Source organism: Corylus avellana, chromosome ca8 (assembly GCF_901000735.1).
Source record: "Corylus avellana chromosome ca8, CavTom2PMs-1.0".
Taxonomy (NCBI): Eukaryota; Viridiplantae; Streptophyta; class Magnoliopsida; order Fagales; family Betulaceae; genus Corylus; species Corylus avellana.
The window spans coordinates 2,501,408-2,529,388 of NC_081548.1; the positions used below are offsets into that span (position 1 = coordinate 2,501,408).

The following is a 27,981-nucleotide window of genomic DNA, read 5'->3' on the forward strand; positions in this document are numbered from 1 at the left end:
TGGTAATTATTGATTAGTTTTATTTCCATAATTGGCTTTCTCTCTCTCTCTTGATCATTATGTTCTTTATCTGGCATTTCCTTTTTAGCATATTGAGTAATCTCTCTACTCTCTACTCTCTATTGTTGAATTGATTGCTTCATTGGAACTTATATATTTGGGTCCTATTAGTTTCCTAGATGGGTCGTGGGTGTCATTTTTGACGCTGAGATTGAAACACGTGTCCTACTAAAACACGCGTTTTAGAAAGTAGATAAAGACACACGTATCAATCTTAACGATTTTAATTTCAGTTGGAGTTGGACCAAACCAAACCAAACCAAGACAAGATTGGATGTGAGTTTTGTGGTGAGTCATTAGGGTATGTGCCATCACAATTGCTTTAATGATATGACTAGTCCTAACCACCTTTTTTTCTTCTATGACTACAAGGTTTTCAAATCGTATGACTATAGATGTGGACAATGTATGTAAAGAGGAAAGAAAGAAAGAAAAATGCATCGTTTTTGCTATTTCGTTACTTTTTTTTTATTATTATTATTATGTCATTACTTTTCCATTTTTATTTGAAACTATAACAAGATGTAATCTTTTTTCTCGCCCTCCCATTTTGCAAGACTACCGTTAGACATGTGAAACTCATCATGTGGGTCTTGTATTGCATTTCTCAAATAAAAAAATATATTTAAAAAGTTTTGACAAACAAATTCTTAAATCGTGTAAATTTGGCAATGTTTTGTCCAAACTTTCTATAAAAGGGCAAAAATATTAACAAATCAGTTACAAAATTCTCAAATATACTTTCACTTTTATGTCAAATCAAAATACTTTTTCAAACAAAAAGAAAATCATGTAAAAAAAATTTGTCCAACGAACTTCTATTTGTTTATGTTTTTTAGATGATGTTTTTGTTTTTTTGTTTAAAAAAGTATTCTCATGTGACAAAAAAGGTAAAATCAATTTTGATTTTTTTTAAAAAAAATATAACAAAAAGAAAAATAGTTATCAAAATATAAAAGCTTATTGTCTTTTTTTTTTAAAATAAAATAAAATAAAATAAAATACAATACTTTCAAAACTGCTTTTACATTTTTGTTATATCAAAACATTTTTTCAAACAAAAATGAAAAAAATACCTTTCAAAAAAACCTTAACAAGCATGGCAGAAAATAAACAAGGAAATAGCAATAGACTTAATTAACAAATAATTCTATAATAAACAAAATATTTGTCACCATCACCTGGGTTATTCGTTGATGCCCTGGCCACGTCATTAATGTTGTTGCATATGCTTGTATTTTTAAAAGATACTCTAAAAGAAAAGTCATCACATATGATGACTACCTAATTCTATAACTATATTGGGGTGAGTATCGGTAGAATCAAAAGCGATGAATATATACTAGGTTCAAAACAACATCGTTTTGTGCCAGATAAAATGATGTTTTTACAAAATAAAAATAAAAAATGAAAAAAATGATGTTTTTTCTCTTTAGCCGCCAGAGAGAAAAGTGAAACTCTTCAGCCACATAGGGGAGGAGGGTTGGCCATTTGGCAGCCTCCCTCCTTCCCTCGCCCTCCTCGCTCCGGTGGTAGCTATTTACTTGATGCTCTAGTCTCGGTACCTCATCTCTTCTCCTTCCTTGCCGCTCCTTTCTCTCTTCGTTTTTCTCCCTTTTTGCCCATTCCCTACCGCTTTTCTTCCCCTGCCTTCATTTTCTGCAGCAGGCTCCTTGGCCTTGTTTTAGCTCTTTGTAGGTTCGGATTTTGTCTGTAGTCGCCGCCGACCTGTGTCGCCGCTTTGCTGCCCGCTATTAGGGTTTTCTTTCATGCGTCCCCACCGCGTCGAGCTCCCACGCCCCTTACGCGGCGGTTTCCGGCCTGCACGGGTCCGGCTCCCTTCCAGCTACCGTCTTCCCACTTTGTGCTCATTTTCCCTGTTTTGGTGGCTCCTTGTTGTTTTTTTTTTTTTTTTTTTTTGGTTTGTGGTTGTTTTCAAGTCCTACTTTGCCGGTCTTCTCTGCGCCTGTTTGCCGCCCACCGTCCACTGTTGGGCCTTTCGACGCGTCCCCGACGCGATGAGCTTCCAACGCCCTTTCGGTTTTCGTTTCCCGGCGTGTGCATGATCGGAGTGTGCTGTTTTTTTCTTATTTTATTTCTCTATTCTGTTGCTTCTTTAAGATGTATTTGTGTTTTAGCGTGTGTTTTTTTCCCTGTATTATTTAACTTCCTTGTTTTGTTTGGTTTGTAATAAGGCTCTTTCCCCTCTCACTCGATCTATGTCGCCTTCGGATTAATTAGTTTTGGTCTAGGCCTTTGGGTTGTGGATGTGATTATTATCCTGGCCTTTGGATTGAAGAGAAAGAGTTTTGGCATGAGAGTCTTTCCGCTCTCAGGGTCGAGGAATAATTGCTATCCATGTTTGGTTGAGTCTGTCTGTCATAGATCTAGTATTAAATTTGATTTTAGTCATGAGTTAGCGAATTGGTCTCGAATCTTGTACTAAACCTGTTAATCTTATAGTTTTATGCTATGGTTGCTTCAGAGCTTTGCTCTGTGATGCAAAAGTTTTATGCTCGTGGTATTATTGAATGAAATGTTATGTTTTTCTAAAAAAAAAAAAAAAAAAGAAAGAAGATATTGGTACAGAAATTTCCTATCACCTACTGACTACGTAGGCCGGTGACGATTCAATGGCAACCAGTAAGCCGCCAGTAGGCAATAGTTGATCAATCTGCCCATCCCTCTAGTTGAAAGATCAAGGGGTTTAGTATTATCAACTTATCTCTCTTCATTTTTTATTTATTTTTTAATAAGACGAGAAAATAGGGATCAAGTGTTTTGGTTGAGGGTGACAAATATATAACTTTTTTTAAATATATTTTGAGATATATTTAAAAATAAAACCCAAATTTTGTTATAACATTTTTTTTTTCCATTTTTTGTTTTTTTTATTTTGTTTCTCTTTTTCAAAACAAAAACATTAACAATTCAAAACTCAAATTACTTTAATTTTTTTTAAAATTTTTTATTTCACATTAGGGTACTTTAAATCTTAAGATCGTGATTGATCATTTAAAATGAACGCTTGAGATTTTACCACATCATCCGTCTTGAGACCAATTTTTATTTTTTAATGGGATGAAATGAAGAAGCTCTTTTTATGTGAAGAACATTCTAGCCATTAAAAAAAAAAAAAAAAAAAAAAGATCAATGCAATCATTGCCGTTGATAATAGGGCCGTTAATGGTGTCGATGAGCAACAAAGCATCAAAATAGTCAAAATTATATAATCAAACATAACATTTGACTTTGTCTTCTCTCTAATGACAACTTGCGAATTTTACAAATTGAGATCATAATTAAATGGTTGTCTTATACGGTATTTCTTTGTTAAATTGACTCAAAATTACTTGCAAAAATAGTTGACTTGTCAACCCCAACATGCATGTTCATATGCCCATAGAAAAGTTCAAATTTCATTTCAATTGACTGCCAATGCTGCTTATAGTTCTTGTTCTTACTTCTGCAAACTATAACATATTTCTAATTAGGTTAAATATAAATATATTCCATGAGTGCTCCATTCCCAATTTATTGCTTGAGTTTTAAGTTTTTTTGAATTTTTTATTTCACTCAAAAGTGACCGAATCATCTTGGTCGAGATATCGAAAAGACAATCACAATCACTCCAAATAGAAGAAATGTCATGTGAGAAATCAAAATAAAGGGATGACTCACAACTAGTTTTAATGGTGAAAGAGTCCCATGAACCACTCCTATAATGGGACGGCCACACAATCCACCACCATAGTAATAGGTTAAACGAAGAATTAGACAAAAATTGTATTTATTACATTTTGTTACCATTTAATATATATATATATATATTGTTACCATTTAATATATATATATATATATATATATATATATATATATATATAGAGAGAGAGAGAGAGAGAGAGAGAGAGTGCCTAGATTGTTTATTATCATCAAAATTGTTATGGTGAAAACAATCTCAAAGTTTCAATATTAAAAGTTGTTGTTTTAAATCGTTATTATCCGTTTTAACAGTGTGCAAGTCATTTTTTAAATCAACAATTTTTTCTTGATATTACTAACCTTATGCTGCAAATCTGAGATAGTAATCTCTTTAGATTTTGGTTTAAAAAATCTTTCCAGAGTTTCATTAATAGAGATTTTTGCATTGTTAGGTTTATTAGCATTTTTAATCATTGTATTCCTGAGTTTTTTAAGGCAGTCTTCTTTAATTAAGGATTTTCAATTCTTGAAATTAAAGTGATTAGCAAATTTTCTTGTTTTTCAATTTTTGTGAGAACATTGCAAGTTTTGACATTTTTGCAGCAAGAATCATTACAACCAATTTTGAAATCATTGTCCAAGAATTCACTAGTAGAATGGTAATCGGAGTCACTTGAGGTTGTTAAAAATTCACTGTCAAATGAATCATAAGAATTAACGGATTGCAGAATTTTAAAAAGATTTTATTTTTCATTGTCATCAATTTTTAAAGCATTAATTTCTTTTTTCAAATTTTTGGGCAGTTCTGGACATTTGTCAGCAAAATGTCCTGGTTTTCTGCAATTAAAACATTTTCCTTTGGAAAAATATTTATCGAATTTGGAGGTATATTTTTTGGATTTTTTAGTATAAATTTTTTTAACAGGTTTATTAATTATTCTTTTCTTGTAACTATTGTAATATGGGGCATGTCTTTTCTTGAAAACTCTATTCGTGAGGGGATGATAATTAATTGAAAATAAAGATGAAAATAAAACAATAGAACCATCATTGTAGGTGGTAATTGCAAGTAAAATAAATTTGATGCAAGAATTTTCAGAGTTAATACGAAATTAGAGCGTATAAAAAAAGAAATAGAAAAAATTGATAATGAAAAGATACCAAAATATCTTATCATCAAGAATACTTACAGATTAGATTAATATATATTTGAATAGATTAGTTTAAATGAGAACTTGTCAAATCAATTATTATATTCAATCCATGGGCCACTTTTATTCAACTAAACAAATACAAATGTCTTGGTACGATGGTTCTGGAGACTTCTATCAACTTTATTTATTCACAATTTTCTTTAGGGTCCCATTAGCCGCGTTGGTGCATGCATTATCAAATTACAAATATACCACTAAACCCTTCTTTTTAAGCAAATACTTAAAGCTTTAATGGCCACAGGATCTGTTTGTACTTTGTATGATCGTGTCATCAGGGCTTGTTTGAAAAGATAATTCCTCATAATTCTTTTGAACTTTTTTTTCTCTTTTTTTAGTTGATTTGAGTCATTTGATATCACTAACACTCGACTCAACTTAAAAAATTTTAATTTTATTCAAAATTTTATATTATTCAAACAATCCAAACATAATCTCAATTTTTTTTTTCTCTTTAATATTCGCAATTTTGAATTCAATTCAGTAAAATATAAAAAAATCGCAAATTCAAACGAAATCTTACAAGGATTCTTTATTATTAGACTACTCGAATTCTATAAAAATTAAAAAAATTTAAGAGAAGAATACTGTGAGATTTACTTGTGGTGAGCCGCTTAAGATGCAGGACACAAAATATACCCAATAAAAAAAAAAATTAGAACATGTTTGAGATTGTGTTTAAGAAATAGAGTTTTTAAGTTAAAAAGCGTTTTGACCATTTTAGAGCTTTTTGGAACTTTAAAAATACTTTCATTTTTTTTTCTTTTATTATTTTTTTTTATCAAATAAGTACTTTTTTATTTAAACAAATTTTTTAAGTGTTAAACACACTTTTAGATCCATCAAACGTGTACACAAACCGGCTCTGCCCTTAATATATTAATGACGCTTTCTTTTTTAGATTGGTGAGCCCTGCCGCTTTTTTTTTAGACTGAATTATTTTTGTGCAACTCTTACTTTGTCATATATTTGTATTGAGTTTTCAAGAGGTAGTTAAATCGGCTGTGGACCACGTTTCATGAAGCAGAGATTACTAATTCGAATCTCTCTCTCCATTCCCTTGTGTGGACATATATATATATATATATATAGAGAGAGAGAGAGAGAGAGAGATTTCTTTATGAATTATGCATTTATATTCTTTTTCGCCGGCATGTTGTATATATATATATAAAAAAAAAAGAAAAAAAAGAAAAAGAAAAGAGCAAGCTTGAGTGGTGGATCTTTGATAATCCCACCAGGGAAAATATGAAAAGAAGTTCCCTTTCAACATTTGAAGTTAATTAAACATAAGTCGTGCCAAAATGTGTGGGAGCCCTCGAGGGTTACACAAGGAATTAGAGCCGACCTACTTCATAAAGAAATGGTGACGGTTGAGCAATCATATATGTAGTGAGACGAAAGAGTATTTATTTATTTTTCTTTATGAGCATTAACTTATAATCGTATTTAATAATTCTTAATAACAAATACAAAAGTTAAAAAAAATAGTATTAAAAATGCATTATTGTTTTGTTCATCGGCGGCCCCTCGATCATTACGCTACTAAATAATAAGAGAAGAAGAATGCTTCATGCAAAAGCCAAGTATAAGGACAATGACAAAGTTTTATTTTGAATTGAAAAATGTTACCTACTTTTTTATTCTCACGCTTTCACTTTCAAAGTAGTTTTTAAAATCATAATTAGATCAAAATTTATAATAATTTATCATAAATTTAATGGTAATTTTCCTTAAAATGAATTGATTCCAAAGATGTCATTTTTTCTTGGCATCAAATATGTCCATTTACAAGACTTGTTTGCATGTGGAGAGGATACAAGGAGCGGTTCGGCACCCTACCCGAGAGGTAGGATTAGGGAAATAAGAATATATACTCACTCAAAACGATGCCGTTTTAAATATATTTAAAAATCTGGTTGTGTTGGAATCGAAAATCCTACCCTATAAAAATTGGATTCGACTTATATGATGTTATTAAAATAATAGCATGTATGCTCTAGTTTCATCAACGGTCAAGATTGAATCTCTCAAAATCTCTTTTCATTTTCTCCTTCCTATTAAAAGCTTCTAAAAGTAAGTCAACTTTAAGAGTCAATCTTGACCGTTGATTAAATTACAACATACATGATGTTATTAAAATAACAGCATGTAAGTTGGATCCATAAAAATCATTTCAAAATTCGACTTGCTAACCCAACCTGCATGGGTTGAAACAAACCAAAATCCAAACACTCTGTTTTTAAATTTGCTCACCCCTACCAAAAATTTACATGAAATCCCCCAACGTCCAATCATACTCTCCAATTACAATTCATGTTGATGTTATTGTCAAGTCATAATATATATATAATGAAAACAACTCTATGAATCTAACCCATATATATGATGTCGACAGCAATGCTTTGGTTGACATATTATCGTAAAACTGTTATATATATAGCTGTACATCCATATATATATAAAATGAAAACAACTCTATGAATCCAACCCATATGATGTCGACAGCAATGCTTTGGTTGACATATTATCGTAAAACTGTTATACATATAGCTGTACATCCATTGTGAGCAGCAAAAAGACTTTGAAAAGGTCCATTTCTTTTAATAACATCCAATTATTTGATATTTACATCCCTATATATATATATATGCTTGATAACTTGCTGCATAAGCAACAGTACTCTCGTGCAAATATATGGTGGTGCAACTTGTTTATGTCATAGAAAGTGGCGGATTTGGTTCATAATTGAGGCTTGCTGCATCGGAAAATAGAGACAAATGCAGGTGCGATGCTGCATAATTTTAGTTGAAGAAGTTTAAAATATGCTCCACCTTGTGAGCAAACCCATTTTGGCAGCTCAAAAGCTTTAATGCATTGCCACCCAAAAAAACTATTGAAAAGTCAATGCCCAGTTGCCCACTTGCTTGTGGAACTTTTGGTCTCATAAATTTTCTGTTTTCTGGTCAAATTCATTGCATTAAGCGTAGATGGGCATGCAGGATATGCACGGCAAATCTCAATATTGCAACTGTTGCTTTGAAACTTCTATTAAGGAGCCGACAATTCAATACGAAAATGGCAGGTTAAGATTTAGAGTGATTAAATTCGGGTTAAACCGAGTTGATTCGATTAGACACGATTAATAAACGGATGAACATGTTTAACCTACAATTGCTATGTGTTTGTTTATGTAGATGGAATCTTTTTTCTTTTTATTTTTAGAATTTGTATTATTGGATTGTACTATTATTTTGATTGAATATTGCCTTGGGAAGTTGAGTTATATTTATTAATTATTGTTATAGATAATTGGATATCAATTATTAAATTGGTTGTCATGAATCCAGCTGTAAATGTTTATAATTGATATAATATATGCTTATAATATAAGAAATTGTGCTAATCATGTCATATCAGGTACTTTGGTCAATTTAACCCAATTATAAAAAATAGGTCGAAATTGATCATTTTTGAGTCAATCCAACACGATCCGTTTATTAAACAGGTTTATATAGGTCGTATCGTGTCACATGTTTATTTATAGAGGTAGTATCATGGTTTATGAGTTTGACTTGTTTAATTAAATAAATCATGTTAAACTCATATATTTGTATACATATAATTCAACATGATATGAACTCGATCCATGAACTCGAATTGGCACCCTTAAGGCAATTACTGTAAACAGTAAGGTACTGTTTTTGTTTTTGTTTTATTGGTCGATTCAATCAATTTAAAGAACTTACGATTTTAAGTGTCAATTTATTTACCCGTTTTAAGAAGTGGGAAAAAGTTAATTTTCCTATGAATAATACGTACAATTTTTTTTTTTTTTAACATGTCCACACAAAATTTCTTTGTGAAATCGGCGAAGCTTGCTTCAGCCTTCACATAAAAACATAAATGCAAATATAGAATAATTTATTACAACATATATATATATATATATATATATATATATATATATATATATATATATATATATATATTTTCTTTCTATTTTATAATTAAATTAGGTGTGCTATCTTTATTTGATAGTTATTCTCGAAGGAAAAATAAAATAAAAATTGAAGGACTCGAGATATTTGGTGAAGTGTTTGATAAAAAAATCATTGGTGAAAACAATGTTATTATTATTTATCGAGAGCCGATGGCTTGGTGCCACCTAACTTTGTTACATTGATGCGCTGTGCATGAAATGAGACATGTAAGATAATAGGGCAAAACAATTTAGTATACTGTTATGTTAATATGATTAATTGTTATCAATTTGATAAAATTTATATTTATATAAAAAAAAAAATTTGGATCATCTTAATTGTATAATAATCGTATATTAAATAACATTATTCATTATAATAATAATAATAATAAGATATGTATTATTTCAAAATGTGTGACTTCAAAAAAATTACAATTTTTTAAAATTGCAACTTTTCTTTTAAAATCGCAATTTAGCATTTAAAATAGTGTTTTATTTTGAGTAATTCTATGAGTCACTCTATGAATGAGGTAGCTTTTAAAATTACAATTTGATCAAAATTCAATAATAATCAATTACAAGCCTAATGATAATTTTAGAAATGACATCATTTTTAGAGTTTGTTTGAGATTGGGTTTGAGAAATAGAACTTTTAAGTCAAAAAGAGCTTTTGGGCAAAAACTTCATTTTTAAGCTTTTGCCAAAATTACTTTTTGGCTATTTTTAGGCTTTTTAAACCCTTAAAAGTGCATTTAATTTTTGTTACCAAACGAGTATTTTTTTTTTTTAAACAGACTTTTTGAGTGTTAAAAGCACTTTTAGACCCCTCAAACGTAATCTCAAACAGACCCTTAGAGTGATATAAGAGGGACAAAATAGTGACTTTTAACATCACTCAATTATTTGCGATTTAAAAACGCAAATTTTTCTACATTTTCATATTGCAATTTGTTAAAAATCTAATTCTAAACTGTTGAAAATATTTTCACTCAAGCAGCCCATCAGATATTGGGCTTCAAGGCTAATGTTAGGCCCACAAAGAAAACACCATTGAAGTAGGAGTCTCAATCTATATTCAATTATGTTAAATAGGAAGAGGCTCAACATGTGGAATATTAATTTAAATGGGGGGTCATTTGACGGAGTCAATATTAAAACTTAAGACCTTTGGCTCTGATACCATGTATCCCAAAAAGTTAAGCTGATATGAAGAAGTAAATTTAATCACTTAACCATTACTTTAACAAATTATAACTCATTGAAGAATTTAACACAACAATCCTACTTCAAACTTAATTGAAGTAGGACTCTAGGTCCAATTCAAATTCTTTGCACTCCCACATCAAGTTGAAAAAAGAGACCTAGTCCAAGTCTAACTTTACTTCTCAGCCTTTAAATAGGTTCTTACACCATGTATAAATTTTCAGACTAAAAAAGACCGTACCAAAAATTGTTCTAACATAAATAATACATTTTTTGTACTTTAATTTAAAATTAAACTTTTTATTTGTGAAATCACAATCATGGAAGTTTAAATTTCCCATCATGTACCTTTAATTTTCGGCCTAATTGAGCAAAAAGATAATCCCCGATTATATTTGATCTCTTCGAAGTTTAGGCCCATTTCCTTACGTGACATTTGGGTCTAGGCCTTCTTTATAGACCCAAAAAAGGGTATTGAGCTTTGATCAAAGCCCAAAGGCCAATGTTTTCATAGACACAACAAGGGTCGATTCCAAATTCTGGCCTAAGATCCCGCGGGCAAATTTCCCGAAACGGCAAGACCTAAATCGGTGGTTCACTCGGAGCGAGCGAGCGAGAGAGAGAGAGAGAGAGAGACAGCAATGGAGGAAGACCAAATAGAGAAGTTTGTGGCAGAGTACCTGAAGAAGAAGGGGTTCAAGCAAGCTGAGCACGCTTTCCAAGAAGAACGACAACATCAACAGAGCAAGAACACTTCATCGTCCTCCATCACCACCAATTCCCTCTCTGACCCTGACCTCGCCAAGCACATCCTCGCCTTCTCCGAGTACTCTCTCTCTCTCTCTCTCTCTCTCTCTCTCTAATCCTGTTTTTTTTTTTTTTTTCAAACATAAGTATAAAGCATGAGGATAAGTAATTTCCAAATTTTGCTTGGATTAGTGAAGTAAATGATCTATAGCTTTACTTATATTGGTGCGGTGAATGATAATGCTGCATAAATGAGCCAAAAAAATAACCTTTTTTTTTGTCGAATTTATGATTTTCACTCGAAGACATGCTTAACATATTGAACGGTTTAAATTGGGATACAGGTTCACATTTTATGCGTATGTTAGGTGCGAAATATTCGAAAAATATATATTATATGTGCCAAATATTTTTAAGGGGTTGGCTTAGTGGTTGGACAGCTTGGGACTTTGAGTATGCTTCTCAAGGTCTTAGGTTCGAAACCCATTGAGTGCAAACTGTTTCTTGGGGTTTGCCCATTGAATTAACCGAGGTGCACTTGCGGGAAATTCCTTGCCGAGGGCCTGTGCACCCCGGGATTAATCGGAGTGAAGCTCCGGATACTCGGTGCCAAATCAAAATAAAAAAATAAAAATTGGAAGGTGTTTGACTGTTGAATATGCCATATGTATTTATATGTTTTATGTCGTTTACGCTAAGCTAGAGTTAAGATGTAGAGTGAATTGGGAATATGCACTGTTTTCATGGGAATCATATGGTATTGTTTTCTTTAATTTGCTGGTACGTATGATTCACATGTGGACTTGCTAAGACCAGTTAGTATATATATCAAAGAGGATTTCCAAAGTTTTCAGATCCTCAGGTTGAAATTCTTTAGGTTGTGCCACGGTTTAGAAGTTAGAAGAACATGAGAAGTGTTCTGGATTTTCTCTTGGCTGGTACTTTTGTGTTAAGTAGAATAATATCTGCTATAGTTGGGGTATATGAAGACTAAATTTGGTCTCTTGTTCACTGAGCGATCCGTATAATCCATTCTTTGGAGCAATCATTTCTTGATAGTTTGGGGTTGGCCTTGTTTTGGACCATCACTACATTGATATGGGATGGGTTATATATATAGTGATACTATAAACTTTGTTGCATAGCCATTGTTGTGACTTTTGTGGCAGAAGACTTTCATAAGACTTAAATATTGTAGAAGTTAGAGATATAGGACCTGAAAGAAAAAACTGCAGTGAACTTTGAATTCTTCTGAACAATAGAAGACAAGATGTTTTCATGTTGTTTTTTAAGTAAAGGAAAATCAAGTTGTTTGGGCCTCACCACCGAACTGATACTTGGTAGCATAATGTGATTACAGATATGTGTGTTTGAGAATGACATGGGTGTGTAGTACTGTAGTGGTTGACACTGAAAACATGGAATGGAATAAATTCTGAAAATGAAGTAGGCGGCCAAATTTTTGTGGCAGTCATGTTAGTGTATCTAGTATGGTGAAAATTGCTGACATCAGAGTATCCTTAAATGGATTGAAAAATGCAATCTTTATAATATATATAAATTTTGTTGTTTTGGTTATTTGTGCACTTTTTATTGTCACAAAGGTGTTTTTGTTTCATCATGAAAGTTCTTATTTTTCAGATTGGAGAATGGTCCGGCACGATACCATGATGGATATAGCAAGTTTAGGTCATGGACTTATAGTTCACTAGATTTGTACAAGGTACCTGGTTTTTAAATTGATTTTAGTTGGGAACTCATTTCATAATCCTGGTGTTTATGATTCGACTAAATCACCTTTACAACCTTTGCAGCATGAGTTGCTTCGCGTGCTTTATCCTGTATTTATTCATTGTTTCATGGATCTGGTGGAAAAAGGGCATGTTCAAGAAGGTATGTTTTGAACTTATTTCCTTATGTTTTGTAGTCTATGTCAGAAACTAACTGAAGTGCTCCATTAGTGCAACTGTTTATCTGTTTGTTTTTACATGATTACAGTTGATGTTTTTTCTTCACGTCTTGTACTTTGTACTGCAAACTTACCAAAGTGAGAATTAGTTCAACAACTGTAATGTGTATATGTTCACATAATTATGGTTGATATCTCCAGCACGAACCTTTTTCAATAGCTTCCGTGAAGACCATGAAATGATGCACTCGCGAGACCTTCAAAAGTTGGAAGGAGTTCTTTCTCCCTCTCATCTGGGGGTAATTACTACTTTAGAACCTTCATTTAATGTTCCCCACTCTTTGTATGGGTAGATTAGAAATCATAATAATTTAATCATCATGTTTCTGTTCAGGAGATGGAATTTGCTCATTCTCTTAGGCAGAACAAAGTAAAAATAAAGATATGTCAGGTAACTTCTTGTTCTTCTTGATTAGCTTGTTAGTATATGTTAAAGAAGTGATTAAATGATTAAATTTATCTCTTCCTATCAATTTAAACTTTTGGGATAAGTGGTAATTTAATATTGTACCAGAGCCAAAGGTCTTAAGTTCGAACCCCGTCAATTCACCCCTCATTTGATTAAAATATTTTATGTGTTGGGTCTCGCCTATTAAAAGAGAGTTTGAGCCCATACGTGAGGGGGGTGTTAAAGAAATAATTAAATGATTAAATTTATCTCTTCCTATTAGCTTAAGCTTTTGGGACAAGTGGTGATTTAACAGTATCAAAAGTGATTTATATTATTGTTTATCCAATTATAGTTCACTCAAATCATAGTACTTGTCCTTTAACCATCTTAAGGTCCCGAAAAGCCATATTTTCATGTATAATCAACATTAGCTTAGGTCTATTATGTCCAATTGCACTTAAAAAACTTTAGTTCTTTGCGATGGAATTCTATTTTTTTGATGACGGGAAATCCTTCCAAGTCGGGGCCACCCCCATATGCAAGGTGATCCTGTTATGAACATACACAAAGGACCCACCCACATAGATTGGTTAAATCTGGCTTTCGCTATCGGTGTGGCCCTTAAATCTTTATGATGATTGTAAAGCATCAACTCTCCTAAGTAAGGTGATCCTGTTTTGAACATACACAAAGGATCGTGCATTCACATTTACTTCCTTGACTTCACCTCTATAAGTTTTTGTGTATGCGTATGTAACATCAACATCATCAGTTGTGCATCAAAACCAGTTACATGGTGCAAGTCCATTTTTGGCTGCCGTATTTAGCAATAGTTATGTTTTTTGGAGATTGCACTTTATGCTATATTTAGACTCTTTAACCCAAATATATTCAGGTAGTCTTTTCATTTTTGCTTATGATGTATAAAATAATGCTAGCTGGAGACTGGATGTCAGAGTTATTTTCCTCTTGAATAAAAAAAAAAAAAAAAGTGATTTGTACACTTTTTGATACCCTAATTTACCATGATTTGCTCCTGAATTAGCTAAAATTTGCTTATGATTATAATGTATGTAGCCATTATGTTGTACTTACAAATATGGTTGAATAGCTTTGTCTCTGTAACTAACTACTGGGAGATTATGTGTCTTTAAGCTATAGCTGTGTTCTTTTTCTTTCATGATGTATGGAGGATATGATGTTGTAAGAGCGTAGAAGTTTATCTCTACTTCTGGTATTTTCTAGATATTTGATCTGATTTTTTTATTTTGTATGAGATGTATGCTGTTTTTGAATTGTATGACCTTGGATTTTTACATTGCTTATATATATAAAAAAAGGAATTGAAAATGATCTGGTGCTATATCAATATATTAATAAAACTCTATTAGCTTCATCCTTTGTAGAGTTTTACGTAGCTTTGGAAACTACAAATCCATTAACATTGTAATAAATTGATTTTTTAATCTCAGATATGATTTGTTTTTATTGCGATGATTTATTGGTGGCCTTGTTTACATTGATAGCCATAGAGATAGAATTTCCTATAACAGTTTCTTGGTTGTAACTGTTTAGATAGGTTCAGAATATATTTTTGGACTGCTGAAAAACTTATTGTTAACTATTGTGCCAGTACTCCTATGACCTACTGCTGGAGTATCTACACAAGACAAAATTGACCACAATGCTTGGGGTTATAAATGAGCATATTAACTTTCAAGGTACATATGTTAACCTTTTGGTTGCATGTATATAAGAATCTATTTGTTGGGTTATGATGATATTCATATATTATTAGTTTTGCAGTTTCTCCAGGGCAGCCTAGCTCAATTTCTGATGATACTGAAGTCGTAACACTTACTGGAAGCAGCCAGGATGAGGCCACGCAGATAAATCAGAAGGAAATACATTGGGGGGTCAGTAAAGATTCTGAGTTCCTTTTATGTTATTTATTGAGAAGGATAACATATTTTTATTATTCAAAAGGATGGTAGTCGTGTAATTGTGTATAGTGGTCATGATTTTTATTTGCAAATCGGCTGGGAATATACTGGGCTTGCATCTTTGTTTGAAATGCTGAATAACTGCCCTGTATTCTCTGTATTGCTGCTTTTTGTATACTTTCCTGTGTACTTAAGGGCACCTTGCGCTTTTATTAGATATTTGTCGATTACTTACAAAAAAAAAAAACTATTTAACTAAATGTCATTGATTTTGACAGACTTCTTGCTATGAAATGTGTGGTTTTCATAGCCAATGCGAACATTGAATCCAATGTTGATGGACATTTTGCTAATATTTTTACAACTGCCGAAAACTTTTCAGATGTTACAATATAATACTTGCATACGAAATTTACCTTAATTCAAATTAAGTTGCGTGTTTGAATCTGAGACGGTCAAACTAACATAGATTTGGCTCTTAATGAGTATATACTTCCAAAGTGATGGTGGTGACTAGATGCTCTTGCAGTATAGTTTTAACTACAATATTCCTTCATGATGTTTGTATAGAGTAAGCAGGTCTAGAGGTGACACGCCGGTTACAACTGTGCAAGAATTATTTAGCACAAAAAAAAAATCATCTCATTTAGTTCTGCTCTAAATTTATTAGGTTAACATTTGAAAAATAGAGCCCTATCCAATTTCTTATACTAAATTGTGATTTCTTAAGAATAGTTTTTTTTTTAATAAGTAAGAATAGTTATCCAATTAGCGTTTGATGTCTTAAGAATAGTTATCTTTTATTTCTCAATGTTTTCCCTTAGTGGTGTCAATTGGAAAGAAGGTATAAAATTTCTTGCTATTTTAATAGTTGATGCAGGATTTCTAGGAAATTGAAAACTAGATTAAGATTCTTGATAAATTCTTGAAGGATTTTTTAATAGTAACGAAAGTAACCCATGAAGGTGCCAATTAGGTGCTACAACAAAATTAGACCATATTTTCAAGTTACTTTAATCTTTGATCTTGTTTTCCAAAAGCTTTTCTGCTGGCTGCATCATTAGTGCCCACAGGAAGAAAAATTTCTTTCTTTTTATTTTTATTTTTATAAGCATCTTGTATTTGTTTATTAAATCAATAGTTATACCCTTTTTTTAGTTGTTACCATTGAAGGGGCCATATATGATTAAGCATGGCTGCAATGGTGATATAATACACGGTCACTTCTAGTGTGACGCTCCATTTGGTGGGGGCCCTTTTCTCTTTTTTTTTTTCAAGCTAAACACAGCTGGAAATAGCACTCCATAGCGTTGCCAATCTTACAATGAAGTAGATAATGATCCACAAACTCTCCACCCTTCATACACATATAGCTATGGTTACCCACAATGTCATGTTGTTTCCTTAGGTTATCTATCGTGAGGATCTTTCTTAGGGCCTTCTTCCCCTGGGTGACGGAGGAATCCAAGGTTCGGCCATTGCCATTGGTATAATAAGGTCTTGAAGCACCTTCCTGCACACCTTTGTTGATGTCCGAAATTGTCCTGCATTCTCTGTGCTCCTAGCTGCCTAAGGTCTTTTCTTGAGCTTCCTTTCTAAAGTAATTTAGAAGAGCGAAGTAGGAGAGATTCTCATAACTCGGTTAGGATTTAAGATTTCCATAATTGCTTGTTAGCTCCTGAAGTCAGCTTGCTTTGCCTTCCCTGCCCTATCCCTTTGCCTATGTAGCAATACTTGGGTCTCTCTTCCTGCATAAAGTCTGGAATAGATTCAAGCTTTTCCCTGAGGTATCTCCTTTGTTGCAGCGAACAAACATGGGATTGCTTGTGCTTCCCGCTCAGTAAGGTTGATTTTGGATTCCCATCTTGAGTGTCCGATTTCTTACCAAGCAAAAAATGCTGCTCTCATGGGGACCTTATTCCGCGAAATACTCTTCCAAGGGAAGAGAGTCCTATCATGAGGTACAACGATGTTATAGAAAGATCTAACACCAAACATCCCTATCTTGGAAGTGGCCCACATCTCAATCTAAAGGAGCACAATAAATTAAAAAACAAAGCAAAGACATCCACTTCCCAATGCCGCTTTGTTAAAGCTTAGATTCCATTAATGGAAATCACTAGAGAAATTCAAGTAATCTACCATGGAAGCATCCTTAATGCAAGCAGTACTATATAAATTTGGAAAAACTTCCTTAAGACCAGATTGTGATACCACATGTCATGCTAGAATCTAATCTTGGAGCCTTCCCTCACAAACTCCCCCTCAACCCCTCTTGATATCAATGGTGCTTCAGCTTTTAATAGTAGAAGCTACTTGCATCTCGTTTGGCATCTCAATGGTGCTGCATTTTTTTGCAAATTTTGTGAAGCAGCTTAGGCTTTTTAGGCATCTTTTGAGAAGCAGCCCTTGGTTGCTTATTCAAAACAGTGCCAGCTTCTCATGTTAAAGTTACAAACCTCTCAAACTGGCCCTGAGTCCTCTTTCGTTAATCATTGTTGAAAGGTTGCTTTGTATATGATTTATTTTCTCCACAAATTTTGGTATTTTAATTAGTAGGCCTTAATTTAGTTGTGAACAAGAAGAGTGGTGCACCCATTTATTCTTCTGTCTCCAAGTCTCAAATGGGGTATTCGAGGAGAGTGAATGATAGGATAGCTAAGCAATTGCATAAGAACAAGGAGCTGCTGACTGAGTTTGTGGCGGAAACTCCAGTGGAGGGGGTGGAGGGCTATTCTAATGTGGCGCTCGATGCGGTGAAGTTCGCTCCCTTTGTGGGGTTGTCTTATGGAGTTGACGAGAAAAGACTCTTGGATCTTTTTTCAATCATTGAAGAGGAGTGGGTGCCCAAAAATGACATTTTTGCTCCAAAGGCTAAGGGGAAGAGGGTGCTCAAAAATTTGAAATGTTCCATTAATTTTGAGGCTAGGGGCCACGGCTCGAGTAGGGTCAATGGCAGGGTGATGTAGGTTTGCCTATTGAGCTTAGGGTTTTTGTGGGTTTTGGGGTATCAGACTTCTTTAGGATTCTTCGGTTTTAGGGTTTGTATAGGGTCTTCTTTTTGTGGGATTTTGCGGTTTTCCTATGTATACTATCTGTGTACTTAGAGGCGCATTGCACTTTTTTTTATTTATACAATATTACTTATCAAAAAAAAAAAAGTTGCGAACGAGTTTTATGGTTATGAGCTCTATGCCTGTCCCTGCTATCAATGGTAGTTATTTGTGCAAGTGTAATTTCTTTTTCTTGGTTTGTTATTTAATTTTCAGCTTTACTCTTTTATTTGTGATAGCTGCTTGAAGATTCTTTAGAAGAACGCTTGGAAAAGGGTGGAGGTTTGCTCTCAGATTCTGAAAAGGCCGAAGGAGAAACCAAAGAGGGAGAATTAGATGAGAATAAGGTAAAATGTACTTCAAATACTTGTAACTTTCTCCCATATCTACAGATTTATAATTGATTGAAATAATTTATATCTGATTTTTTTGTTGTATGTGTCATTTCTATAGTGATTGATGGTTCAAAGTTTTGGATTCTTTTTCTTGATTTTTGTGTTGCCTGTTTCTTGTTCAGAAAAGATCAGGTGAAGGAGCAAAGCAAGGCATGTCAATTAAAAAGGTCAAGAAGGACAAGGGTGCAAGTGCAACAGGGAAAGCTGGGCGTCCTGAGGCTAACACTGTACCTATGGCACCACGAGTCAAACCAGAGCTTACCTTGCCAGTAGTGTATTTTCTGGAATCCTCTATTTTCATTTTTATTTCTCATTAAACAAAGGTTAAAGTTATTTGGAGAAACTATTATGCTTTACATGGAGTGGGGTGACCTAGAACTTTAAGTAGCGTTATCATATTGTTTAACTGGTGCCAGAAAAACTTAAAATTGAGACAAGTTCGATAAAATGAGCAATATAATATGACTTATTAATGTAAAGTGTAAGTAATGGCTTATTTAGATAATATCAAGTAATAGTGCATTGAACCCAAAATTTAGAGTTTGGTTTGAGTTTGAAAAGGTTTATGATATTGACAAGGTTTTGTTTTACTAAGTTTTATAAATGTATAGTGAAAAAGCAGAAACTATCAGCACCTTATTTCTAACACCCACCACTTTAGCACTTACACCCCCAACAACAAAGTATAAGTTCTCTTTCTCGCTAAATTGTGACTTTGTTACTTCTATTCCAGTTAACTGGATCTTAATTAGTGGGTAGTCATGAGTTAATACTTATTTCAACGTTCCAGGCCATTTATCAATTGGAAATAGTCCTTTCCTTTTTCTTTTCATTTCTTAATACATACTTCACATGATTTGTTTTGAAAAGTGTCATGTTAATATATATTGTACTCCTGCAGCTAGATGGGACTTTGCCTTGGGGGTTAAAGTTTTGACTCCTAATCATCTCTTGAATACAAGATTTCCTTGTAAATTAAGCATTTAGGTTAACTTAGATTTTGGAAGCCAATCAGGTGTGTGCCTTGGTTGAGTACTTACTTTGACCAATGGTACTTATTGCATTTGCATTTTATTTGACAATATGCCCTAGAATAAAGTTGTGTTGCGGTTTATTGGAATGTTAATGATTTCTATTGTATGTTTTGTCAAATAAGACTTCGTGGATAAATTTGGGGTGTCAGCATAAGAAATCTATGATGCTGTTGATGTTAAGGTTCTGCTGCAGGCCATTGATTAACCTTTATTGATTGCTTCAGTCACACAGACGTAGAAAAGTCTATTCTTGAAGACCTAAGAAACCGTGTACAGTTGAGTAGTGTCTCACTGCCATCTGTCAGCTTTTATACATTCATCAACACACATAATGGGTATGTTCTTAACTTTGTTGGTCTAATGTTAATGTTGTTTCTTTAGTAACATTTTTTTTCTTAAATGGTCATCTTTTTGATAACTTGTCCCAGTTTAAACTGTTCATCAATATCCCATGATGGATCTTTGGTTGCTGGAGGATTTTCAGACTCATCTTTGAAGGTTGTATCTGATCAGATATCATAACCAATATTCTTCTTGTGTTTTTACATTTTCTAATTTTTGAACTGTGCCTCCACAGATTTGGGACATGGCAAAGCTTGGGCAAGAACCTGTTGGCCGTAAGTCTGCAATAATTATTATTTTTTTTTTAATAGAATGAGATTTATTTATTTTTCTTGCAAGTTGCTACATACTATCATATGAGTTTATGTATGTATTGACACTTGTTATATATTGTTAATATGATCAAATCATAATTGTTGGCACATATAATTTATAACTGGTGTATAGTTGATATACCCAGGAATTGTGGAAGAAGAAGCTACCTTAGATTAGCTAAGAAACTGTTTTACATAAAGAATTTAATGGGCTGTTTGGATGGGGGTAATCTTTTAGGATTCCTAGGAATCCTAAAATATTACCTCGTTTGGTTGCACTTAAGTGGAGGGAATCTAGATACCCAAGGGAATGTGGGCTCCCTATCAACTTCCTTTTGTTGGGAATGTGGATTCCTGTCCCTCTTCCTTGAGCCAATGAAACTCTCTCTCGAATATGAGCTATCTCCCTCTCCCTTGAGCAAACGAATTTCTCTCTCAATTTTGAGTGTTTGATGGGCTCTATCATACATAAGTACTTCTTGTTGGTAGGTTTCATTTCTCTCTTTATTTTAGGAGTAATAAGACTAAATTCACGGCTTAGATGTGTTTCTTTACATGGTAGTAAAATATGCAAATTGTATGGGCAATATAGACAAAACGTTTTAGCGGATACCCCTCAGTAGGTCGAGGGTAGGAAGGGGCTTCTAAATTTGGAATGCTCCATTAACTATGATATGAGGGGAACATCATTTAGGCGTGGGAAAGGCAAGGCTCACGCTTGGTAGCTTTTAAGGGCTTAGGGCTTTGTTTTCTTGTGGGCTTTTTGGGTGGGTTGGTTTGTGGGTGTTTTTGCTGTTTTTTGGGTTTCAGGCTTGTGGGAGCTCCTTGTGTATACATATGGCCTATGTACTTAGGGGCGCCTTATGCTTTCAATAATTTATTCCTACAGGATGCTTAAACCAAACATGAGAATATCATATTCCCAAGAATCCTATCAGATTCCTAATCATTCCCAAACATGGGAATAGTCACACTTTTGGGGATCCAAATTCCCAGGCATTACATTCCTGAGAATGTGGATGCCTGGAGGAATGTTAGATTTTGCGAACCAAACACCACGTAAAAGAATTTCACATTTCCTTTGGTATGAGAAAGTTATGTTGATCATAAACAATTCTTGTGTTGATGGAATGATGGGTATCGAGTTAACTTCTTGGAGGTTCATCTTCAGCTAACTAGTAGAGTAGTACTATTTTAATATAGCTTCAAAAATCTTGTTATTTGTTGGTTTTCATAGAACTGGTAAATTCAGGATTGCTGAAGGTTTTAAGTAGAATGATTTCTGCTATGGTAAACAGGGGTCTGTTAACAAGCTTTTTGGTGGGATCCAAGAATGTTGGTGTCCTCAACATTTCTCACTTTTTGTTTGCGGTCGATACTTTGATTTTTTGTGGGGCAAATCCAGATCTTCGCAATTTGCGTTGTTTTTTCCTATGCTTTGAAGCGGTTTCAGGTTTGAGGATTAATATGGCTAAATCAGAGTTGGTCCCCACTGGCAATATCAACAACATGGAATGTTTGGCTCGCATTTTGGGTTATAGGGTTTCCTCTCTTCCTATGAAATATCTTGGCCTTCAGCTGGGAACTTCGATTAAGGTCAAATCTATATGAGGATAGCATTATTGAGAAGATAAAGTGTTGTTTGGCTGGATGGAAGAGGATGTATTTGTCAAAGGGTGGGTTTGCTCCTCCCCATATCACCCTCGATACATCCATTCGTCTTGGTAGATAATACACTTGTCGATGTAAACACTGCCCCTCCTCACCACCTCAGAATTGCAAGGATCAGAGGGAGGAGAGAAGCCTGGCAGGGAAACCCACTTCCCTCCTTTTTATATTGCTCATTGCCTTAAAATAAAGGGAAAATGTATAATAAGTCCCTGAGTCAATAAAATAAATCTAAAAATTAAATTAAATCTAAAAAAAAAAAAAAAAATGAAGGGTGGCCAAGGGTGGCAGCAACCCATATGGGGTGGCCCGCAGGCCACCCGAAACCCCATGGGGTGGCTCGAGCCACAGCTTGGGTGGTTTGGGGAGCCACCCCAAACCCCCAATGGGGTGGCCGCGACCCACTCCATGGGTGGAGGGGTGGCCTGCGGGCTACCCCAAACCCCCATGGGGTGGGTCGCAGGCCACCCCTCCACCCATGGGGTGGGTCGCCATGTGTGGAGGGGGCCACCGCGAGCCACCCCATAGGGGTTGAGTGGTGGCCGCTGCCACTCCTGGCCACTCTTCAATTTTTTTTTTTAATTAAATTAATATTTTAATCAGGTAAAACGGTGCGTTTTGAATGGTTCTAACGGCTGTTAAAAAATTTTGACGGCAGAGATTTTATTGTCATTTCAATTGACTTAGGGACTGAATTTTCGAAAAAAAAAAAACTTATGGAGTTTTAAATTTTGGAGGATTAACTTTGGGACTTATTATACATTTTCCCTAAAATAAATTATTCTCTCTTAAAACAAAGTGGAAGGACAACTCTGGATATGAGTCCTCAATACATTTATTACTTCCATCCATTTCCCACCTGAAATCTGAATGATCTGGAATTCCTTTCCAATTCAGTATATCAACTAATGGGGACACCGGGAGGGAAGAGATGAAGCACCCCACTTACTTTTTTCTCTCCATCTCCAGAAAAAAAAGAAGCTTTTTGTGTTCTGTCCTTCACTCCAAGACGTTATTAATATTAGGCTCACCCGGAGGGGGTCAAAGAGAAGTAAAGTCAGTCAAATGTTGTTTTAGTTAATTTATCAATTACTTACTATAAAGTTTTATTTTATTTTTTAAATAGAATCGTTTGATTTGAAAATGGGTGAAAATCTATGTATTTCACTGAGGGTTTAAAGGCCTATAATATTCATGTAAAAGAGCATAAAAAAGAAGGAAAGTGTTATATATGGCAAGACCGACTGTATATTATATATACAGAAGATACATAATCAATATGAATCAAGATGAATCAAGGAAAGGTTTACCCACCCTTCGGGGTGGATCTATAACCCAATTTTTCCCATCTGCGCTCTTTTTATATATCATCATTACTTATCAAAAAAAAAAAAAGAAGAATCAAGATGCTTAAACCCACTCAAGATGCCTCAAAGGATAACATCTGAAGCTCTAAGGAAATGAATGGCATTGAACCCTGTAGAAAGTGATGGCGAACGAAGTCCCCTAAGTGATTAAGGCTATTTCGATATGTTTTGGGGCAGGTGGAGTTAAATGTTATACTTTCTTGATTAACTTAATTTATACGACTTTTGTTGGCTGTCTTTAGTGTCATATGTTGTTTAATGGACAGTACATCTCATTGGACATGATTGTATGTGTTATGTACTTTTGTTTACTGCCTAGATATTCTTTGAAGAGGAATATTTAAATGGTGTTGCTGTCAGCTGTTTTGCAGGGTGAAAACGGTACCACTTCAAGTGAACATGTTTTAGGGTCAAGAGGTGGAAAAAGATATACATTGTTTCAGGGTCATTCAGGGCCAGTGTATTCTGCCACTTTTAGTCCGCTAGGAGATTTTTTACTTTCCTCTTCAGCAGACTCAACAAGTATGCTCTCCTAGAGTATCATCTCTCTCTCTCTCTCTCTCTCTCTCTCTCTTGTTTAGTAATATCTTGTTTCTTTTGAATTATAATAGTGTAGTCTTCGCTGAAACCACTATGTAACAGTAAAAATTACATCACTTGCTGCAGTTCGGTTATGGAGCACAAAACTAAACGCAAATCTTGTCTGCTACAAGGGGCACAATTACCCAGTGTGGGATGTTCAGGTAAATTGATAATGTAAACCTTATTTTTGTATATTTTCCATTTCTTCTGACAAAGGCTACCTAAATATCAATGTCTTAGAACCAAATGTGCGAATTAGATGGCTGTCACTATCCTAATAGCCCTATTTGAATATGTTCAATATGGGCTGCACAAGGGGAGGTAGACCTCTCTGTTCTTTAAACTGGCAGTCTCTTGGTGTAGACAAGACTCAATCTCAGGTCTCTTGTTTGACGACAAGAGACTTTACCGTTAGCACCACCGACTATTTACTTATGTGATTGTTTGAAGTAATCCCCGGACTAGTTATGATACAAAGTTACATTTCTTCTCATTAATAAACTGAACTAGCAACCAAGGTTTCATACTCAAAACATTTATATCAAGCATACAATTCCCCCTCAAGTCTATTGGAAATTTTTTTATTGCATGTTCTGTTTCTGTGTGCCATTTTTCCTTCCTCTGACACTTTTTGACAACTTGAAGAAGACAAGTGCTTAGATTCTTTAAGGGGATTTACATATGGACAACATTAAATTTCTTTGTTCATTTCAGAGTCAGGTGTTCCTGGTCTCTACGAGGCGTTCAGGAGAGTTTATATGTCTGGATTCTATGATTTACAACTTTTGGTGTTATGCGTGTAGGGGGTCATTATCTGTTTATTTCTCAATGATTCTCATAATTTAAAGAGAAATAATATTCTTAGTAATCTGTAATGACTTGCAAGGGCTGAAAACAATCAGTCAGTTTGTTAATTTGGTTTCTCCGTGTAAGTCTGATTAGGGATGCTCAATATTAGTGAATGTATCATTCATATGTGTATTAAATTACTAAATTGTCCTGGAACTACCTCACAGATTCATGCTCGATTCAGTTATTATAATTCACTGTTTTTTGTCGTAGAGGCATTGTCTTAGACAGAAAAAAAAAAAAACAAATCTCATTGGGGATGACCCTCCCCCTTCCCAAATTCTCCCCATGAGTCAAGCCAGAAAATTTTCCTTTTAAAACAAAGTGAGTACCGCTTGACAACAAAGGCATGCTGTACTTCACGCTGCACTTTTTTCTTTTTTTAACTTCATCCTGTGGGTTGTTCCTGGTCAAGTTCCATATAAGAGTATCTATAGTTTTTCATTTCTTCTATTCTTTTCCAGTTGAAATTATTTCCTTCCTAACATAATTGTTCTTCTCATGAACTTTAATATTGTATCTTTTTCTCTATTTCTTGGTTCAGTTTAGTCCTGTAGGACATTATTTTGCCAGCTCTTCACACGATCGAACAGCAAGGATTTGGTCTATGGACAGAATACTGCCTTTAAGGATAATGGCAGGGCACTTATCTGATGTTGATGTGAGTATACCTCTTTCTCTCTCACACACACACACAATCTGTTGCCTAACTGTTGTCTACTAGATGTCAATCTCTGTCGGATGTTTATATCTAATGGGTTGAACGTTTTTATTTCAGTGTGTGCAGTGGCATGTTAACTGCAACTACATTGCCACTGGCTCTAGTGATAAAACAGTCCGATTGTGGGATGTACAAAGTGGGGAGTGCGTCCGAATTTTCATTGGTCACAGGAGTATGGTTTTGTCTTTGGCAATGTCGCCTGATGGGCGGTATATGGCCTCTGGTGATGAAGATGGCACAATCATGATGTGGGATCTCTCGACTGGTCGGTTTATTACACCTTTGATCGGTCACACCTCATGTGTATGGACCCTTGCTTTCAGGTTGATATCCTTTCCTTGTTACTGAATACCCACAGAATATCTCGAATTGTATTTTCACCAGGAAAAGAAATTAATTTTTCCATCCTTCTTGTTTGTGTCAGTGGTGAAGGTTCTCTACTTGCATCTGGATCTGCTGATTGCACTGTAAAATTATGGGACGTAGCTTCGAGTACAAAGGTGCCAAAGACCGAAGAAAAGTAAGTACATCCAAAACAGACTGTTAAATGTTATTGCTCTTCTTGCATCATTAGAACTAATTTTGAATACAGATTGACAAGTATGTTGACTTTCATCAGCAAAGGTGGAAATACCAACAGACTAAGATCATTGAAAACTCTTCCAACCAAGTCCACACCTGTCTATGCATTGCGGGTAAATTGACAAAAAGCAGATTGAGTGCTGCTAGGAGTACTACAGTTTTTACAAGTTTCCGTTTCACCATAATTGGTGAAATGATTAAGCAAAAAATGTCTACTCTTAATTATTTCACAAATTATGAAAAGTAACGTCCCTTGGGGATTGTAGTAAAAGCTATAGTACCCTAGCATTTTCCAAGCAGATTAGCTCATTTTTTCTTTCAAAATTTCTGTTGCCACTCATTCTAATCCTAATTTTGTGATGGTTCTTGTTTTGGGAACAGTTTTCTCGAAGGAATCTTCTATTTGCAGCTGGGGCTCTCTCAAAAAGCGTATAGGGTGCCCTCTCTCCACTCAGCATTATATTGATTTTGGTCTTTTAGCTCTCAGGACTTAAACCTTCTTCAGATTTGGTGTATGGAATTTTTTTTTTTTTTTAAATCTTCTTTTGTAAATTAATACTCAAATGTAAAAATTTTCATTATTAGAAGAATTGGAAGATGCTTAACAAACGCCATTTGCAGTGTTTTGGCCTAGATGCTCCTCAATCCCACCCCGCCACAACGCCCTTCATAGACATAAAGGCACCAAGAATAATTTGTAGACAATCAAATTGGCCTCTCATTTTTGACCCATTTGAGGATCTCCCTATTATCACCTGGGTGAAATTCACAATTGATCTTTGATCCTTTAAAGCATCTGTCCATCCCCCCAAAAAAGACACGTAATTTCAAATTTAAGCCGTAATTGTCATGAATTTGATCTGGTTTATGAGAAAGCTTGGGAGAATTTTGCCCTTGCGGATAACATATGAAAAGCTCCCCCTGCTGGCTACTTGAGAGCCAATTTTGATGTTGTAGTTAGAAATTGGTTGTCATTATGGCCATCAATGACCAATCACTTTTCAATGATGTGCAAATTGCTCCAGTTCTCAGGAGTATCATTTCAGCTCTCTTCCTTGCAGTTTTGGAAAGCTCACAAAGTGGGAAGGCCCGCTAATTATAGAGCTCATGCTGTTGCACACTGGGCTGCTGCCCTCAATTTCTTTCTTCCTAGTGACTTCTGTAGTTCCCCTTCCCTTTTCTCTCATTCTAGCTCAAACTAGCAGATTGCCAATCTTGGTTTATCTCCTAATCCTTTGTGAGGGAAAGCATGCGAGGAGCTAGGTGGACTACTTGAAAAAAGTAGAAGAGAATCTGCTAGCTAACAGCAATGGTCAATACTCTATTTTTATCATAAGTAAAATAATCATCAATCTATCTTGTACGAGAAGTTATCTTTACAAAAGTAAAGATACTCTTTCTTTTGTTTTGTTATATATCACTCATTTATAAAAAAGTAAGCAAATATATAATAAGTCTAAATGCTTTATAGTGAGAGTCATCTCGAGTGTTTTCTATAAATGGTAAAGCTAAAGAGTGTTTATACAAGCAAGTGCCTATAATAAGGCAAACAAGGGCAAGCAAAACTAAAAGATTACATCAAAAAAACCTTAAGGCCCAACTAAAAAAGACTAATGAGAGAATCCTGGACACCCATTAAGGATTTAATGGTTTGAATTAAATTGTGCAGACCTCTTGATATATTTTTAGGTTCAATATATTACTTGGTAACTAAAAATTAGAAGTAACTATTTGCTCCATCCTCATGAAATTAAGTCAGTTTTGCAAAGCATTTAGCGTGTTGATAGAAATATTTATCACCTTTTCAAAAAAAAATTATTGTCCATTGCAGTCCACCTTTACGAAATTAAACTTGAACTAGTA

At 34.4% G+C, this 27,981-nt stretch overlaps 1 protein-coding gene across 3 annotated transcripts; it reads left to right on the top strand.

Moving 5' to 3' along the window:
* The first annotated feature begins 10,699 nt into the window (after nt 1-10,699).
* On the top strand, nt 10,700-26,746 carry LOC132190143 (transcription initiation factor TFIID subunit 5). 3 transcript variants are annotated; one of them, XM_059605043.1, is made up of 19 exons: nt 10,700-10,987; nt 12,550-12,631; nt 12,723-12,801; nt 13,019-13,116; nt 13,212-13,268; nt 14,902-14,989; nt 15,075-15,184; nt 18,504-18,611; nt 18,782-18,933; nt 19,918-20,028; nt 20,122-20,191; nt 20,271-20,310; nt 23,745-23,906; nt 24,051-24,127; nt 25,360-25,476; nt 25,594-25,859; nt 25,961-26,056; nt 26,129-26,231; nt 26,500-26,746. In XM_059605043.1, exons 1-19 carry the CDS (start codon nt 10,803-10,805, stop codon nt 26,551-26,553), a joined length of 2,055 nt encoding a protein of 684 aa, XP_059461026.1. In that variant the 5' UTR covers nt 10,700-10,802; the 3' UTR covers nt 26,554-26,746. The 3 variants fall into 3 exon arrangements, with proteins under 3 accessions (XP_059461026.1, XP_059461027.1, XP_059461025.1); XM_059605044.1 differs by having other exon boundaries at nt 26,156-26,231; nt 26,500-26,745; XM_059605042.1 differs by having other exon boundaries at nt 26,161-26,231; nt 26,500-26,745.
* The last annotated feature ends 1,235 nt before the right edge of the window (nt 26,747-27,981 follow it).